Genomic DNA, 19,772 nt, shown 5'->3' with positions numbered 1-19,772 from the left:
TGTAATAATATTGTGCAGTGACCATGTATGTTGTCTTCGTATGCTCTGCTGACATGCATCTGATGAGTCACTTGTAGAAAAGTATGGTTTAAATTGTCTCCGTTTGAACCCTCTTTAACTTTTCAGAGTTGTTCAACCACATCAAGAGCAGATATTTGATGATGAAGAAATAACGGCAGGTGAAGATGAAGAACAAGCTGGTCCATCTAGAAGGAAACGCCAGCCAAGTATGTCTGAGACAATGCCGCTCTACACAATGTGTAAAGAGGACTTAGAGAGTATGGATAAAGAGGTGAGCTGAATTAATCCCACACTGCTGATTGAGATCCATTTAGTGTGGGGCAGCATTGAGCATTGCCGGTTAAAAGATTATTAGGGTTCTGATACCTTAGATGTTGAGCAGCTGTTACAGTACAGTTAAATAGGTTTCTTTATTTTATGTTATGATTGGTTGTTTTCTTACATGCTATTGCTTGGATTTGGTTTTATGCTTTTGTACACAGTTTTGGGCAGTCCATTTGTGTCACGAAAGTGGCTTATAAAATTTAATAAATCAACAATGAAATAGTTGAACTGGCATATTATTAATGAAAAGTACAAATTAAGAAACAAAGTAAAAGATAATATTGTGAAGGGGCAATCTGGTATAAGGAGGACTTAGTCTTGAAGATTGTTGTGTACTGAAAGGAGTGGAGATAGATTACAGTTGCACTTGTGAATATAGAAAAAAAACAGCACAAGAATTCAGAAACGAAAGCAAGAGTTTACAGAGAGCAAAGGAAACTGGAAGAGCAGAGGTGTGAGTAGATTATGGAAGCTGAAAAATCATGCTGATTCCAATATATCTACTTTCTTGCAAATGTCATGGAGTATACAGAACATGCTCTCTATTAACTCTGGACAATGATTATGCTCCCTCTAGTAACCATGACCAAGACTCAAATACATCACTTCTGGTTTGCTTTAATGATGTTGTATTGCTATTTTGAAAACTTTAACTGTAATATTTTATTCTATACAAAGACATTTTTGTATATCTTTAGCTCAATAGAAAGTCTGCCGTTCTTATAGTGAAAAAGTATTTTCTCATGTTCCTTTTGAGCTTTCCACCCTTCAGCTTCTTGTGATGACCCCTTGTCCTTTCAGTCTATGGGAAATATTTTCAGGCAGAGTATTCAAGCCTGCTGGATATTTGCATATTTGTATCCTATCTTCCCTTTCTCTTCTTTCTTCTAGAGAATACATCATTAGACCCATCAGTATATGTATGACTTATAGTATAGGACTTGAATAATTTTGTTGTCCCTTCTTTTAAATACCCTACCTTGTCAATGTAGTTAACATAGTATGCTTGTTATAAGAACATCATTTGAATCAAGAGAAATAATACAGTCTCTATCGTGTTTCTAAGTGGCAATAGTAAAACTCATCGCATTGGTACAAACCTGCAGGTAGTTTTTCACCTATGGGGTTTGCACCAATATTCAAAGCCTCATGTGTAGTTTTGCTTTGTGTTTCTGGGAAAAATAATATCCACAGATATTTGCACTTGCTTTTTCTACAGATTCTTTTTCCAGGCAAAACAATGAATATAATTTCGCAAATAAAAATCTATCTTTGTTGTTGCCTCTACTGACCTAACTCCACCTGCGGTAATGCCTCTGCAGTGTTTTGGTAAAGTGCATGTGTTGGACAATGGGCATACTTTTACCAGCATAGATGGACAATTTTCAGAAGCCCATTTCTGCAGGTAAAATGCTGTTTTATCTTTCTTTAATTATTGGCATCCTAATACTTTTTGCATAACATGCAGTTAGACTGTGTGTTGTTCTGGTTGCCACAACTCAAAAAATATTTAGTCGCACTGGAAAAAGTACAGAGGATGGAAAGGCTAAAGAGGTTAGGACTGTCCATCTTGGAGAAAAGATGGCTAAGTAGGGATATGATATATCTATAATAAAATCATGAGTGGAATAGAATGGATAAATGCAAATCACTTATTTACTCTTTCAAAAACTACAAAGACTAGGGGACATTTCATGAAGTTAGTAAGTAGCACATTCAAAGCAAATTGGAGGAAAATCTTTTTCACTAAATGTACAATTAAGCTCTGTAATTCATTGCCAGAGGATGTGGTTAAGGCAGTTAGCGTAGCTGGGTTTAAAAAGATTTGGACAAGTTCAAGGAGAAAAAGCCCATAAACTGTTGTTAACCAAATAGACTTAGGCAATAGCCAATACTTGCAACTATGCAGTAGCAGCATGGGGTGCATTTACTGTTTGGGATCTTGCCAGGTTCTTGTGACCTGGATTGGCCACTTATGGAAACTGGATCCTGGGATTGCTGGACCCTTGATCTGACTCAGTATGATAATTTCTTATATTCTTATGTATACGTGAAAGAAAGGGAGCAAATTTGATAAAATGAGAAAAATTGTTAGAAAAAAACTGAAAGGAGCAGCTACAAAAGTAAAAAAAATGTCCAAGAGGCGTGGTCATTGTTAAAAAATACCATTCTAGAAGCACAGTCTAGATGTATTCCACATATTAAGAAAGGTGGAAAGAAGGCAAAACGATTACCGGCATAGTTAAAAGGGGAGGTAAAAGAAGCTATTTTAGCCAAAAGATCTTCATTCAAAAATTGGAAGAAGGATCCAACAGAAGAAGAAAATAGGATAAAGCATAAACATTGGCAAGTTAAATGTAAGACATTGATAAGACAGGCTAAGAGAGAATTTGAAAAGAAATTGGCTGTAGAGGCAAAAACTCACAGTAAAAACTTTTTTATTTATTTTATTTATTTATTTAATATCTTTTATATACCGACGAACGTTGGGAACATCTCATCGGTTTACAGAGAATATATTTTAAATATATATATATATATATATTTAAATATATATTTTAAATATATTTGAAGCAGAAAGCCTGTGAGGGAGTCAGTTGGACTGTTAGATGATCAAGGGATTAAAGGGGCACTTAGAGAAGATAAGGCCATCGCGGAAAGATTAAATAATTTCTTTGCTTCGGTGTTTACTGAAGAGGATGTTGGGGAGGTACCCGTAATGGAGAAGGTTTTCATGGGTAATGATTCAGATGGACTGAATCAAATCACGGTGAATTTAGAAGATGTGGTAGGGCTGATTGACAAACTGAAGAGTAGTAAATCACCTGGACCGGATGGTATACACCCCAGAGTTCTGAAGGAACTAAAAAATGAAATTTCAGACCTATTAGTAAAAATTTGTAACTTATCATTAAAATCATCCATTGTATCTGACAACTGGAGGATAGCAAATGTAACCCCAATATTTAAAAAGGGCTCCAGGGGCGATCCGGGAAACTACAGACCGGTTAGCCTGACTTCAGTGCCAGGAAAAATAGTGGAAAGTGTTCTAAACATCAAAATCACAGAACATATAGAAAGACATGGTTTAATGGAACAAAGTCAGCATGGCTTTACCCAGAGCAAGTCTTGCCTCACAAATCTGCTTCACTTTTTTGAAGGAGTTAATAAAAATGTGGATAAAGGTGAACCGGTAGATATAGTATACTTGGATTTTCAGAAGGCGTTTGACAAAGTTCCTCATGAGAGGCTTCTAGGAAAAGTAAAAAGTCATGGGATAGGTGGCGATGTCCTTTCGTGGATTGCAAACTGGCTAAAAGACAGGAAACAGAGAGTAGGATTAAATGGGCAATTTTCTCAGTGGAAGGGAGTGGACAGTGGAGTGCCTCAGGGATCTGTATTGGGACCCTTACTGTTCAATATATTTATAAATGATCTGGAAAGAAATACGACGAGTGAGATAATCAAATTTGCAGATGAGACAAAATTGTTCAGAGTAGTTAAATCACAAGCAGATTGTGATAAATTGCAGGAAGACCTTGTGAGACTGGAAAATTGGGCATCCAAATGGCAGATGAAATTTAATGTGGATAAGTGCAAGGTGATGCATATAGGGAAAAATAACCCATGCTATAATTACACAATGTTGGGTTCCATATTAGGTGCTACAACCCAAGAAAGAGATCTAGGTGTCATAGTGGATAACACATTGAAATTGACGGTGCAGTGTGCTGCGGCAGTCAAAAAAGCAAACAGAATGTTGGGAATTATTAAAAAAGGAATGGTGAATAAAACGGAAAATGTCATAATGCCTCTGTATCGCTCCATGGTGAGACCGCACCTTGAATACTGTGTACAATTCTGGTCGCCACATCTCAAAAAAGATATAATTGCGATGGAGAACGTACAGAGAAGGGCTACCAAAATGATAAGGGGAATGGAACAACTCCCCTATGAGGAAAGACTAAAGAAGTTAGGACTTTTCAGCTTGGAGAAGAGACGACTGAGGGGGGGATATGATAGAGGTGTTTAAAATCATGAGAGGTCTAGAACGGGTAGATGTGAATCGGTTATTTACTCTTTCGGATAGTAGAAAGACTAGGGGGCACTCCATGAAGTTAGCATGGGGCACATTTAAAACTAATCGGAGAAAGTTCTTTTTTACTCAACGCACAATTAAACTCTGGAATTTGTTGCAGAGAATGTGGTTAGTGCAGTTAGTATAGCTGTGTTTAAAAAAGGATTGGATAAGTTCTTGGAGGAGAAGTCCATTACCTGCTGTTAAGTTCACTTAGAGAATAGCCACTGCCATTAGCAATGGTTACATGGAATGGACTTAGTTTTTGGGTACTTGCCAGGTTCTTATGGCCTGGATTGGCCACTGTTGGAAACAGGATGCTGGGCTTGATGGACCCTTGGTCTGACCCAGTATGGCATTTTCTTATGTTCTTATGTAAAGGAGATTAGTTTACAAAGAGCCTGATCGTTTTCATAGAGAATCTAATCTCTGTCAGGCTTCTCAAATGTTCATATCCTTTGATCCTGATAGATTGAGAAGGGCAGCTGCCAGGTAAACTCTTTCTAATTGACAGTTTAATTTCTTTTCATTTTTTAAAAAAGAAATTAAACACTCTCTAACACTGCTAAATCCTGGCTGGTTTCATAGATTATAGTCTCTGTCAAGGCTCATCACATGAGAGTATGGCTATTTTACAAATACTTGCTGCTGCAACTCCTTTATGGATACATGGCAGATCCTAAAGAGCTATTAGAATAACAAAAAGTTTATATGAACTTAAAATTCTTAAACTTTTCTCTTTTGAGCACTGCTGTGTAATGTTACACATGCTAAACTAAAAATATCTTAATATCCAAGGAGAAAAAAAAGGTGCTTAATGCATGTCTGATTTTTCCTTCCTCTTTGCTACCACCTGGAGTCTGTAGGCACAGTGCCATTTTTCCCTTTGTGCTTCCTTATTGTACTGGAATCAGGTGTAGGCATTAAATGTTTCTTAATCAAGCTATTTTAGAAAAGGGTTTTGTATAAGGTATATGAGCATTATTCACTCTGTGGTAGAGTTCCTTCCAGCTGAAAATGTCTTTTGACACAGATTGCTATGTAAAGCAGCACTACTGACAAATTTATTTGATATTTTAGTTTGCTACTGAAACAAAGCCAGTGAGATTCACCTTTCTCATTCTGATTTTTAATTCATCCTTGAGATATTAGTGCTTAAGGTTTTGGAAGGTTTCTTCTGTATTGTCACTTCAACTATGATTAATCAAAGTAAATCCAGGACTGCTGTCCTTAAACTTATGAGAACCTGATACACGTATCAAATGGGTACATGCAAAACATTAATAGTTGATGTCAGTTAATAGATTTTTAAAAATGATGGGTAGAGGAAAATGGATGAGTTAAAAGGAGAACGTTGCAAAATACAATGGTTCAACTCTGAAACATAACATATTAGCCAAATGGCACCCATAGTGATGCCTTTTCACTGAAGGTAGAACATACCTTCAAACACATTTTTTTTTTTTTTTTTGAAAAAGTACTATCTCAGCCAGTTTTTTTAATGTAGCGAACATAAAGTTGCTCATGTTACCATTACAATTTTATCCAAGGATACTTCCCTATCGAGCATTTCCAGGTCTTCCTGGTAACCTCTATATCCAATCCTTTTATTGATACATCCTTCCTTGATATTGAATTTGGTAAAGAATTCAGCAAATTTGCCTGTATTATCCCAAAAGCTTACAGAAGCTCTTCTGTTTTGTTCTTAATTTGGCGGTTTCTGTCTCCCTGGACTTTCTGAAAGCTTGTCTACCTCGTTTCCCTTTGTTTGCCACTATCTATTCTGCAGTTTATATTGTCTGTTAAAAGTGGATTTAAATTCCTCTCATAATGTATAAATCCCTCTGTACCTTTGTGGAACCAATTTTTTTTATTTTATTATGGGCTGCTTCTTAATTTCTAATTTTGGGTCTCCATATTTTTAGCTTAGCTTCTGTTTGTTCTTTCATGCCTTTTCAGTGAAACCTCCCCTCATTACTGCTTAAGAGTTCCAAACAGTTGCCACAGTTACCTGTCCATCATCTAACTTTAAAATTCTGTTTGATTAATTTAGATCACGGTATTGTCTTTTACCAAACTCTGCTGTTCAGTATCCATCCTTTGTCCTGTATTTCCATTTGGATGTCCTTTGGTTCTACTCAAATTGGGCATGGACTCAACATATAATATTTCTCCGTTGCACTTCCTGGATCCATGTTCTAAAACAAGCGTCTAAGAATATAAAATCCATTCTAGAGTAGTAACTCTAATGTGAATTGGAATAAAAAGTGTCATTTCTTTTGCCAGAGTGTAGTTCTTTGTGAATCATATAATCCTAGCTCTTTAATGATCCTCTGAAATTCTCCAATATTCTTATTGACTCTTGTCACCCCTGTATTTAATGCATTTAGAAGGGGACTGAAGACTAAAGTTTCATTCTCCTCCTATTAAAAAAAAATTTTCTGATAAAGGCTGCCAATGATGGTTTCAACTCGTGCAGGAATAGCATCTTTTCCACTTTAGGAGCATAGATACTGCAAATGTGAGAATTTTACCCCTTATTGCTACATTTAAAAATACACTCCGCTCTGTGGAATCCTTTTCTATATCTAATTTCGATTCTTAGGTTATTATGAAGCAGCCAAATCTGTCTTTATTTAAAAGTGTTTATTTCTTACATCATATTCCTAATAAAATACTATCTCTATACCGCAAACTGACATAAAATGATACTACAGTGGAATACCGTTCTACAAAGTTGACTCAGTGCTAGAATTATTTTAAAATTCTGATCACAAAGCAATTCTCATCCTTTATGCCCAAATGTGTTTTCTGTATAAGTGACCTATCTGCTTTCAAAAATGTTTTTTGTTTAAATAGAAGCTCTCTGTTCTTGGGGTGTTTAAGGCTTTTACATTAAGAGTTACTGTCCCCACCATTACATTTTTAACCTTAGTATCTTTCTGCAATGTCATGACACCTCCCCTTCTAATTTGATTCTTTCCTCCTTTCTTTCCCTTAGAGCCCACTGTGTACCTCTGTCCCCCATCTGTTACCAAGTATTTCTGTGTTACACTTTCCACCACTCAATGTAATGACCAGGGTTGTCATGTGTAGGTATTGCACCTTTTATGAAATGGAAAATCATATTGATGATTCCTCTCACTTTTTAATCTACCAGGATGGCCTTCATCCACTCCTAAGAACATAAGAATTGTAATGCTGAGTCAGACCAAGGTCCATCAAGTCCAGAAGTCCTCCTCTGACAGTGGCTAATCTAGATGACAAGTTCTTGGCATATCCTATAAAGTAGATCTAATTTCTGTTACTCCCAGGGATAGTAATAGTTTTCTTTAGTCTACCTGGCTAATGTGTTATGGACTTTTCCTCCAGGAGCTTGTCCAAACCTTTTTTTTTAACTGTGTAATGCTAGCTAGTTAATTTTAAAAAAATGTATAGCCTGCCTATCTACAATACTTGGTCATGTCTACTGTCAACAGATTCCACAGCTTGATAGTGCACTGAGTGAAAAAGTACTTTCTGCAATTTGTTTTGAATTTGCTATGGTTAATTTCATAGAATGTCCCCTTTATTTACCTGTTCCACCCCTCTCATGATTTTATAAACTTCTATCATGTTCCCAAACAGCCTTCTCTTTTCCATGCTGAAGAGCCCTAGCCTGAAGTAGCCTTTCATCATAGGAGAGATGTTCATTTCCTTTATTATTTTTGTCTCTCTTCTCTGCACCCTTTCTAGTTCTGGTATGTCTTTCTTGAGATGGGGCAACCAGAACTACACACAATACTCAAGGTGCTCTTGCACCATGGCTCGATGTAGAAGTAATCCATTTTGTATCGAGCCATCATTCACCTGGAGTAATATGTGCAGTTCTGGTCACCCCTAAGAGGCAATAATTGAAAACACAAAAATAACATATTCACATGAATAAAAGAACAAGGTGTTGCTGGATGACATCGTCCAACCCAGATTTATGGACTAAGCCTGATCTTGTACAATCTGCCTGAGTTCTAACCCCTCTTGTGTGGCAAATTCAATGGATATAAGTTGGATACCCACCCCCACCCAAAATTAAATAACCCCACTATATGACAAAATTGTGATTTTGGAAATATATATATTTTGGTTTATTGAAAATTTGTTTTTAATTCCAATAAGACTGAAATTTTGCATATTGGCTGCCTTGATAATTCCAGTTGTATGTTTTGCCAGTTATTGATGGGCCTATAATTACACCTGTCTCCAAGTAAAATCTTTAGGTGGGAAACTTGATTCATCTTTAAATCTTGAATCTCAGCTACCTAAAGTGAAAAAGAATATCTATTTGAAAATTGGGTGGTTGAGGCAATTACATCCTTTTGTTGAATTAAAAAAAAAAAAAAAAAAAAAAAATATATATATATATATATATATATATATATATATATATATATTTTTTTTTTTTTTTTTTTTTTTTTTTTAATTTAAAAAGCAACAAAAGTTACTTCGCAAATTGACTATTGCGGATCTGCCTATTAACATCACTCTCAGACTTATATAATTCAGAACATTGCAGCAAGAATTGTTGGATAGCTCCAGACTAACTGGTGGTGTCTCTTTGCTTCATGAGTTACATTGGTTACCTGTTTCAGCCATATCCAAATTTAAATTTGTCACCCTGGCTTTTTGTGTTTTTTGGAGAAAGTGTCCAACTTACCTTAAAAGCAGACGAAACTGGTAAAGCCCAAGTAGAGGGAACCCTAGGTCCAGCTAAGCTTATCTGTTATGCATTCCTATATTACATGTAATTCGTCAGTCAATCCTGAGATCAAGGACCTTCTCTACAGCAGTTCCAAACTTGTGGAAAAAGTTCAAAATTTGTATTTTTTCCAGTTATTCCCTGCTAGCCTTAGGATGAGTGATTAGAAATGTCTGTCATGCCTCTGATAATTGTTATTGAGTATCTCATTTTTGGGTATGTTTGATTGTTTTGATTTTTTTTTTTTTTAATTTGGATTGAGTTTTTTAAATATTTATCTCATTTGTTGATTTTTCAGTTGTAGTAATGTGAGTTGTAATATTGTACACCACTTTGAAAGTTCTGATCTAGAAAGCAGTATAAAAATGTTTTGTAAATAAATAAAATGGGCAATTACAATTTCATTTCCTGCCGCACTTCAGACGTGATATTTGACTCCTTTCTATGCATCCCCCACTCCGCATAACGGCGCTATTCAAGCTACCTTTGATTTGAAAGGTTCTCCACAAATGCTATCATAATTTCATGATCTTTTGCTACCTAAGGCGTAAGCTTTTGTTATGAAAGTTCCTTTTAACTTTTATAGATATAGTCCATCTTGCATTCACGTGGTATCTCTCCCAGGTCTTTTGCCTTGTCCAGCAAGTCCCTTTTCAGTTTCTTATTTTTGTATTGTACCTTTTACCATTGGAATGTCTTTCTTTGCAGTTTCAGCACCAGTATCACAACTTTCTGATGTGTACAGAACCCCCCATGCCTCACTGAGTGGTCATGCTGCTGGGACTTTTCTAGAAATCATGATACATACACAGAAAGGAAAAGCCTGTGTTTAATCTCCTTGTTTAAAACTCCTGTTATGGGTTTCATCTCTCTTCTTTTCATTAATGTAAATTTTAGAGGTATCCTGAAAAATTTGTATCTGGCTGCCATGATAAGAAAGCTGCTTTTATTTTCTTGCTTTCTGCTGACAATTTATTATTATAATGTCAAGTGGCTTATTATTGTGTGAGAGCCCCAGTGCTCTATGTGCCCTCTCAGTACAGACTGGTATCCACTCATTATCTGTCTTGCTTGAGAGCACCTTTTGTATATTTGCAGCACCATTTCGTCCAAGTCCTCTGGTGCCTTGCTCTCAGGATTTCTCCGATTCTTATATTCTTCCTCTCCCCCTGTTCTGTATGTTATCCAGCTTATACAATAAAATCCTCATTGTCCTTTTCTGCATTATCTAGCATGCTTTGGAGGCTGTTCAGCATCTCCACATTATAAGTCTGGATTCCTTCATTCCAGTCCCATCTTCTTGATCGCCCTATGTATATCTATTTTGTTCAATATATCTGTTCTTAGTGTTTTAAAATCATCTCTGACGTCTTCAAACCATTTCCTGAACTCTCATCATAAACTCGTCTTCAGTGCCCTGGCATTCTGACTCCTGCATCAGCTCTCCCTTTGACTCTTAATGCCATGCTGGCAGAAGATAACAAATATGATGCAGCCCTGCTACTTCCATGCCCTGTTCTCTGTGGTTAGTCCTTCCCTTCGGAGGGTTTTGGTTTGTTCTCCCTTGCTGTCAGTTGCTCTGTTCCCCAATGTAATATCACAGCAGGAATGGTGCCAGTGCATGCAGATTTCGCTTGTTAGCTAAGAGGCTAGTCTGGAGCTGAGGAATCAATCTGCTAAGGAACACTGATGTCATTTCCTCTCCAGTTAGAATTTTTAGTATTTATTCACAAATCAAAGAAAAATCTGATTACTTTCTTGCTATTGCAAAATACAGACACTGTTAGCTTGAAAGGATTAAAGAATATGCCGAAGCATATGCCTGACTTATAATAAATGACAAAATTAAAGGTTTGACAAAAATGTTTGTTCTTCAGTGCAGAAGGCACTCTATTGGTCAACATTACTGGTAGTAGGAGGACATTGAATATAAACTACAGGCAGTATTGTAGGAAAGTGTATGAAAGAAAAGATCTTTTCAATTTGTTTTAAATGGTTAAAGATTGTAGGAGAGTGAAAATATAATAGCTCCCTAATTGCACTTAATTTGTTTGATTAAATCAAAGTGCTGCAGTTAAATCCTATGTAACATATTTATTGTATAATTTGCAGCAAGAAATCTTGCATCTTCAAGCATTTTGAATCCATAATTTAATTGAAATGAACATTTATGAGAAAACCAAATAGAGGGCTTTTGTATTTCAGCTGTTATATAAAATTACATTATTAAACCCAAATAAACTAGTGTTGAAGTTGGTTTTGTTACTTAAAAGAAATTCTGTTTTTGTTGACTATTTCAAATTATATGGAGAAGTTTATTTGTATACAAGTAGCCAAAAAGGATGATTCATACATTTTTTTTTTTTTTTAGAATATAAAGTAGTGCTGATAGAATAAGAGAGACTGAAAATTACAGTGTATCTTTATCATCTCTCCTGGCTATAGTGGAAATACATTTCAGTTTGAGCTATTTCTACATGTAAAAATTATTAGAAACTTAATGATGTGTTCTGAAGTGTAGACTGTCAAATATGGAATCCCTGTGGGGATCATGGAAGCTGTAAAATGTTTGTTTTGATTGAACTTTAAGTGCAGTACATTTCAGTTTTCTTTTGGGGGGAGTGAAGGGGATGGAGTAAAAATATTGGCATACAATAAATAGGAGGGTACAGTCTTAAATGCTTGAGATACACCGCTTTAGGTAATCAGCTTTCTTTATGCTGTTTTGATTTAACTAAAGTTGAATTCTTCTTAGTCGTGTGTGTATCTGTTCCTAATTTTTGTAGTTTCTATACCACCTCCCCAACATGGCTAAAGCAGTGTATAGCAATAGTATAATATGATATTGAGTATTATTCAGTATTTTATAAGATAAATATCTGGGATAGATGTGGCAGTGCTGAAAGCAGATTTTCTTTTTTTTCTTTTTTTTTTTTTTTTTTTTTTTTTTAATCAACCTAAAAATCAGTGTATTTGTAATCCTGGGGAATTCAACCTTGTACAGATTTTCCTTCCCATGCAACATTTTGCATTTGCCCTACAGAATTAGGCTCGGGGATTAGGCAGTAGAGACCTGTGCAGGCCAGAAGAGAGGAAGGAATAACTGTAAACAAGAAAAGAGCAGCAGTAGACTAGCCTTCGCAGACCAGAAACGAGTTTGAAAGAATTGGCATTGGCCCACACAGGCCAGAAGAGATGAGCTTGCGGTGTCAGCTTTGACCTAAAAAAAAAAGGCAATAGTGGGGGTTTGGTGGAACTGGAACGAGAGAGGTAGAGAGTGAACTTGGGTAAGAGTCCTTAAGAGCTCGGAGTCTTGCTAAAGAGGGGGTAGCAAACAGAAAGCTAAGGGTTCTTGCTAGAAGCAGAGAGAGCTGGGGAGAGGATAGAGTCTTGTGGGGAGCAAAGAATAATTTACTCAGACAATGATTACCGGTATATTGTTTTATCTGGACAAATAGTCCTCATAATTTTTAAACATTGTACACTTAATTTATAATTTTTGTAGAATTCCCCCGGACTAATTTTGATTATTCTGTTACTTCTGTGTATAAGTTGACTAATTCCTATCGGCAAGTGATTGACTAGTTGATTTAGAAAACTGTTGAGTGTGTATCATTTGTAATAGTCACAATTTCAGCTATGTTAACAAAATAGTGTGGTTGATGTGTTAGTCCACTTGAATGCACAGAAATAAAGATTAAGGGGAAAAAAACTACCTTTTTATTGCAGTAACTTTCTTGACAAGCTTTTGGGAGTTAACACTCTCTTTTTCATATCTGACCTGAATAAGCAGATGAGGACATTATCAGAAAATACAAGTGACTCATAAAATTCATTACAGTAGTATAAGGGGGGGACATGGTGGGGTTTGTTGTGCTGGAGTGAAGCAGAGGTAGGATTATTTTTGATAGTGAGTTAAAAAGCCCAAGTCTCTTGTTAAGTCCTTTTGTCTGAGTTCCAAAATGTTTGACCATTTTAATGTTAAATATCATGTTCCTGGATTATTCTGAATTCACATTTTAGTATCCTGATCACAAGGTCACTGACACAAGCAATAAAACATAGATAAGGGAGTAATATTCAGCCAATGACCAGCTTGCAAAGTTAGCCAAATAAACTTATCTGGCTACATTTTGCAGAATATTCTGCGATGCAGATGCACCATTTAATATATCCAACTACCTTAAAGTTAGCCAGATCAGCTTTATCCGGCTAACTTTGGGACTACTCTACAGCACCACCAGAGTTTGAATAAGTTATCTGGCTAACTTTGAATATTGGAGCTAGCCAGTTATCTTATCCAGCTAACTTAACTCTGGAACACCCCTGGAAAAACCCCTGCAATATCTGGTTAAGTGTTAGCCAGATGAGAGATCCAGGTAAGTAGCTGAAATATTCAAAAATTGTCATTTAGCCTAATTGTGTAAAGGTTTTCATGTCAGTTATAAAGAGATATCTTGTTTACTGTTCACCTGTGATATATATTGATGTATACAGATATACCTAAATGTATCACAACTTCAGTCCTCGCTAGATTTGTAATGAAGCATGGTATCACCTATTTTATATAGTACAAGTATATAGTACTATGTTTTACTGTGTTTCCTCTTGGCAAAACAGTGATTGCTGTAATTTTATAAAGCAGTCAATCAAAACAAATAACATGGCAGAGCAAAGCAAACTTCAGTACTTCTCTAGCATTTGTTCAGTTCCACATTTTACTATATTGTGAACTGATAGATCTTGAATCTAGTTGAAGTGATTCATTTTTAGGCATTCTTTTCTGATTCCTTGGGGAGTCAATATTAAAGGTTGCCTGGATAAGTAACTTAGCTGGATATAACCTATTCAGCTAAGTTACAAGGGATATTCAGCGGCATAGCTATGCTGCTGAATATCCGTTATATATCTCTTCTTAGCTGGATAAGTTATATTCGGCTAAGTTAGACCTGCTCTGTGGTAAGTCTGACTTATCTGGTTAACTTAACCGGATAAAAACAAATATCACTAGTTGTCCAATTAAGTTGATTGGATAAGTAGTGCTGCCCTGATCCACCTACAACATATCCTTCTCTTTAGATGGCCAAATAAGTGACTTATCCGGCTTTCTAGTGGCCGCTGAGCATAACCAGATATTCAGCGGCCACTAGATAGCCAGATAAGTCCTACTTATCCGACTAACTAACACTAAATGTGTTTTGACTATCAGGCTCCTTATATCCAGGTCCTGTCAGTCTGTCTGTGACCTCCTGCTATCTGTACATATGCTAGATCTGCTCAGTATATATAACGTATATTGTGTACTCTGAATTGGCCTCGCAAATGCAATAGCATGTTGTTTATATTTAATAATTTTCGCTGATCCTCAAATCTCAGCAGGTGATAATAGGATATGCATAATAAAATCAACAATCAGATGAAACCAAACAAAATAACATACAGCATCTCAAATTCTAGCATAAGAGATAATATACAGTGTGTAAAATAAAATAAAATAGGCACATGGGCAGGGCAAGGTCAGTGAGGAAAGGCCAAAATAAAAAGATGTGACTTTAGCAGTTTTCTCAAGCGGAGCAGATCCCTTTCTGCTCTAATCTCCCCTGGGAGACTATTCCATAGAACAGGGACAGCAATATAGATATTACACTTTGGGGAATCAGCAACCCGTACCTGTTTAAGGAAGGGATTTCTAGCAGATGTTGAGAGGAAGAATGGATGCTATGAACTAGTTGGTATTTCTGAATGGAAGAATTCAAACAGGGCACTCCAAGCTCATAAATGGCTTTGAAAATCCAGCTGAGAGTTTTAAATTTCACCCGCAACTGATAGTTAGCAAATACAGCTCGGCTAGGACAGGTGAGAGATGATCATGCAAACAGGATCCAGAAATTAGGTGAGCCGCAGAGTTCTGTATTAGTTGGAAGGGCATGAAGGTACGAATTAGGCAAACCCAAAAATAGAACATTACAGTAGTCCAGTGAGGGTAAGATAAGAGATTGGGTGATTGTATGAAAATCAGAATTACAAAGTAGAAGTTTCAAAGAATTCTATAAGCAGAGTTTGTAATAGGAAAATTTCACCAGTGAGCTAATATGACAGAGACAGGTATGCATCAAGGAGCACCTCTAAATTACATGCCTTTGATTGAATTGGAATGACATCTTCAAATTGTCTGAATGGGCACCCTCATGCAGAACTTGTAAAGGATGCAAAATTTCTGTTTTCTCAATGTTAGGGGACAATATTTCATATATCTATTCCTTAACCTTAAACAAGTGGTTAACTTTTCTAAAGCTCAGGTGAATGTTGAAGGGATGGGAAAAAAACTGTCATCTGCATACAGTTTAAAAGATGCACTAGGTCCGACAGGACCAAGCAAAGAAGTGCAAGATACTTTTTTAAAGTGTGGGGGAGAGAAAGGAGCCTTGAGGAACACCTGTGTTTAGAGGATGTAAACCAGATGAGGTGTCACCAATAGCCACATGAGAAAAAGGAAGCAAATCAAGAGTGAACAGTTAAGGAAATACCCCATGCCTTCAAACGACAAGTAATAGAGTATGATTGATGGTATCGAAGGCCGATGATAAATCCAATAAAATTAGAAATGACCTAGTTCCTGACTTATACTGTCCAAGCTTGAAAGTAGCAGAGATTTGGTACTGTCGGGATCGAAATCCAAACTGTGGAGAAGGTTGTTTGCATCCAAGTATTCTTGCAATTGGGTGTGGACAACTTTCTCAATGATGTTAGAAAGAAGGCAGAGAGGAAATAGGCCGATAGTTTGAAATATCTGTAGAGTCGAGGTTAGCTTTTTTCAGAAAAGGGCGAACATCTGTAACTTTTGATGGAGATGGCAAGGAGCCCTTGGATAGTGAAGCATTCACGATCTTAGTAATAAATGGGCCCACCTCATGGGGCAATACATAATGAAGACTGAAGAACAAGAGTATGTCATTGTCCTCAGAACATGAGGCATGAGTGTACTCATGCCAGACAGACTCTGGGGAAGTATAAAGCGGCAGACAAACCGAAGCAGTTGACTTAAAGGACTCAACTATGTGGGCAATGTTTTTAGAGAAGAACATGGCAAATGGAAACATAAAGTTTGTGAGGCTATTAAAGGAATGCTTGTTGGCAGAGTGATAAGAGAATGAACAAACCTGAATAATTCACAAGGCTGTGAAACTGTTTCAGAAATCCAAGCTGAGTACGAGCATGTTTTGCTTGGTCCATGCTGTCCTTATAGGCCACGAACCTGGACCAGTAGAATGCATGGTTAGTATCTGACTTATTCTTATGCCAACAGAATTCAGCAGACAGAAATTCACATTTTAAGATCCTTAAAGAGGAAGTATGCCAGGGAACTTTTATATCATTGAATGAGCACAGGTTTCATAAGATCTAGAGTGTTTAAGGCATCATGAAGAGAAGACTGCCAGTAGTCAGTCATGCTATTTAGGTCTTGGGCAGAAGCCTGTTCAAGCGATGGAAGCCACTGAGACTGCAACTGGTCAGTCTCAATTGGAGGCTGATGCAGGTTCCTGTGGGGGCAGTAGTCCTATGAAATGGATTAGCTAGGCAATTTATTGTACAGTGAATTAAAGAATGATCAGTTCAAGGGACATTAGTGCTGGATGCATGACCAGAGTCAGCTGAAATTCTTTCATCACCAACAAACACTAAGTCAAGGGTGTGACCGTACTTATGAGTGGGAGAATGTATCAATGCATCCATACAAGAGATTGCTATTCATCTTAAAAAAAAAAAAAAAAAAGAATCCTTAAATACATTAGGAGGAGGAGACATAACAATGAGCAGAATGGATGGTTCTGACACCATTTTGGATGCGGCTGTTGGAAGTGTGGGACCACTGGACACCCCACAAGCTGAAGGGCTTGGGTGAGCATTTTCTACAAGAATCATAAAGTTCTAGTATATATGTATTGTCTAAAATTATATATGGTACCGTGCATTTATATGTTTTCCCAGTCAAGTGAAGGTCGGGGGCATAGGGGGAGGGCCATTGGACTACTCAAAGCCTCATGACCTCCCAGGGTCCCATTATGCATTGTCATCACGAGACTTGTCCTGCTCAGGAGGCGATTTCTCTATTAGAACACTCTACACACCTGTGCTGTGGTAGAAAATTAAAAGCTGGGAAATGAGAAGCCAATACACAGTAGGCCGTTTAGTGGTCAAGTTATCCGGATAACTTGTCCCGTATATTCAACAGGATAAATGTCCCACTAAATATACTAGTCTAAAGTTATCTGGCTACATGTAGCTGGTTAACTTAAAAACCTAACCAACTATGTTTGAATATAGCTGGTTAGATTAGATTGTTATCTAGCCTTGTGTGGCCGGATAACTAATTACTTAATTGGATATTTTCTAAGATATCTGGTTAAGTAGCGTTGTGTAAAAATAAAAAGATGTCATTAGGGCTCTCCAAATTATAGAAAAAACCTTGTCGAGCCATGCGTCTCTCCCCCTCCAAAAAAGCTCTTTAAAGTTTGTTTTTGTGGCCAGGGCACCTCCAACCCAGTTACTGATTAGAAAAAAAAATCAAATCGTCCACCCCACAGGCCCCCCACCCATCTGTAGTTGAAGACCTCACCCCTCCTTCAAGTCCATCAGTCAGTATCAGAGCTAGAAGCACTGTTTACGCTTCCATACCCACTATACTGGTCAGGTTTTTGGGATAGATATGCCCTTCTTGGGCTCCCACGGTAGCTGAGTTAGCTGACATATTGTACTCCTAGGTTGTATAGGACAGTTTATAGCGGACATGGACTCAGATTCTGGTTAGCGTTCCCAGGCAGGATCCCCTGCCTGTAACATCTCTCTGTAAACTAGTCCTCAGCATGTGCAAAACTTTCTTAAGTCTTCTACACTTCCTATAAAATTCCTCTAAATATAATCATAAACCTTCTTCTGAGCCTCCTCTGTGGAGATACAGTCCATATCCTGGCACACTATGAAGATAATCCCAAACACTGGGGGGAATGGTGCACCACCATTGCATAATAACACTAAACTGACATCTGATAGGCTAGGTCTAGTAAAACCTCTGTCATACTAAGGGCACTCTGACCAGCAAAAGCCACATACAGGATGTACGTGAGAGGATAGAACTTAGAGGACCACAAAAAGTCGTCCCCCCCCCCCCCCCCCAGCATTTTACATAGTGATATATTAATGATTAGAGAAATGAAATGGGGCATAAGTAAGAGCAAGCACTAAAGAGTAGTGTAGCCAAATGGCTCTAATTTCAGGAAAGGTTGATCCAGTCCAGGTTTTACCACACTGCATGCAGGGACTAATATTACAGATTTTCTAAGAGAATGCAATAAGGAATACCATACTACAACTCCCAGGGCCGATGGGAGGTAATAGGCAAACTAGGTGGTCGTGTGGGGTGCCATAAGTGAAGGAGTCTCGCGGTGGGATGTGGATGTTGGGGAGGTCTTGGAATAGAGCTCTGGGTATGTGAGTAGTAGAGAGAGAGAGAGATCACGTGATGGGGTGATGACATCACTGCCTAGGGCTACTGGACACCCTTGCATCAGCACTTCCAACTCCCAGAATGCTTTTGGATACATCAGACTACATCAACTGGTTCTTAAATTCTGGAGCCAGTTGTCAACCAAAATCATGAATCAGGAAACTAATATAGAACAGAAAACTCTAAGAAGGATTCAACATGTAACAACCATTCTCTCAGGACAAGCAGGATGGTAGTCCTCACATATGGGTGACATCATCAGGATGGAGCCCAATCACGGAAAACTTCTGTCAAAGTTTCCAGAACTTTGACTGGCCCCTACTGGGCATGCCCAGCATGGCACTAACCCTGCAGCCAGCAGGGGTCCCCCTTCAGTCTTCTTTTTTCTGTGCAGCAGTAGCCTCGCGGTTTAGGAGCTCTGAAGAGATTCCTGACAGGAATTATTCTCATGGAGCTAATTAAAATTAGATTGCCCCACAGGGGTCCCTCCTCTAACTTTTCTCAGGCTGCGGTATCCGGTATGTTTTTCACCATTTTTCGTCGATTACCATCGAGTTTGGCTCTTGCGGCCTACTGGCCGTCGACTGTTCCGCGGCTCAATTTTTCTATGGCCATGGCATCGGGGTTTCGTTGGTGCCCGGACTGTATTCGCACCATGTCTATCACAGACCCTCATGGAGTCTGTGTAATGTGTTTAGGCCATGAGCATGATGTCCTGACTTGCACCAAATGTGCCCTCATGACACCAAAAGGTCGCAAAGCCAGAATGGAGAAGATGGGACTCCTTTTCAGTGCTCACACCCCGACGCCGTCCATCGCATCGACGTCATCGGAACCGGCACCATCGAAGTCGCACCAGCATCGACAACCATCCGGTGACTGCCCGCCATCAACGTCTTCACGGCCTTCAACTCCCGTTTCTCCCCCTCAAGATTGAGGGGATTGTAGAGAGAAACATCGCCATTGGCATCGTAAGTCTCGGACCGTCGAGGAAGTGAAATCATTGACCTCGCCACCGTCCGAGCCTCCATTGAAGAAGCCCCGTCCAGGAATGGCACAGACCATTCCTGCGACCGGGACATCGAGTCCACCCTCACCCAGTCGTGGTT

The 19,772-nt window shown here is 38.0% G+C and overlaps 1 protein-coding gene across 8 annotated transcripts in view; it reads left to right on the top strand.

The window, feature by feature from the left end:
* CTDP1 (CTD phosphatase subunit 1) overlaps positions 1-19,772 on the top strand; it is a 531,182-nt gene that overhangs the window by 268,685 nt on the left and 242,725 nt on the right. For all 8 annotated transcript variants that reach the window (XM_029590827.1, XM_029590822.1, XM_029590828.1 and 5 more), the window contains one exon: positions 127-292. In XM_029590827.1, coding sequence (XP_029446687.1) covers positions 127-292 — 166 coding nt within the window. The remainder of the gene's footprint in view (positions 1-126; positions 293-19,772) is intronic.

Source organism: Rhinatrema bivittatum, chromosome 2 (assembly GCF_901001135.1).
Source record: "Rhinatrema bivittatum chromosome 2, aRhiBiv1.1, whole genome shotgun sequence".
Taxonomy (NCBI): domain Eukaryota; kingdom Metazoa; phylum Chordata; class Amphibia; order Gymnophiona; family Rhinatrematidae; genus Rhinatrema; species Rhinatrema bivittatum.
The sequence above is the reverse complement of the archived record's forward strand: the minus strand, read 5'-3'. Positions and strand labels throughout refer to the sequence as shown.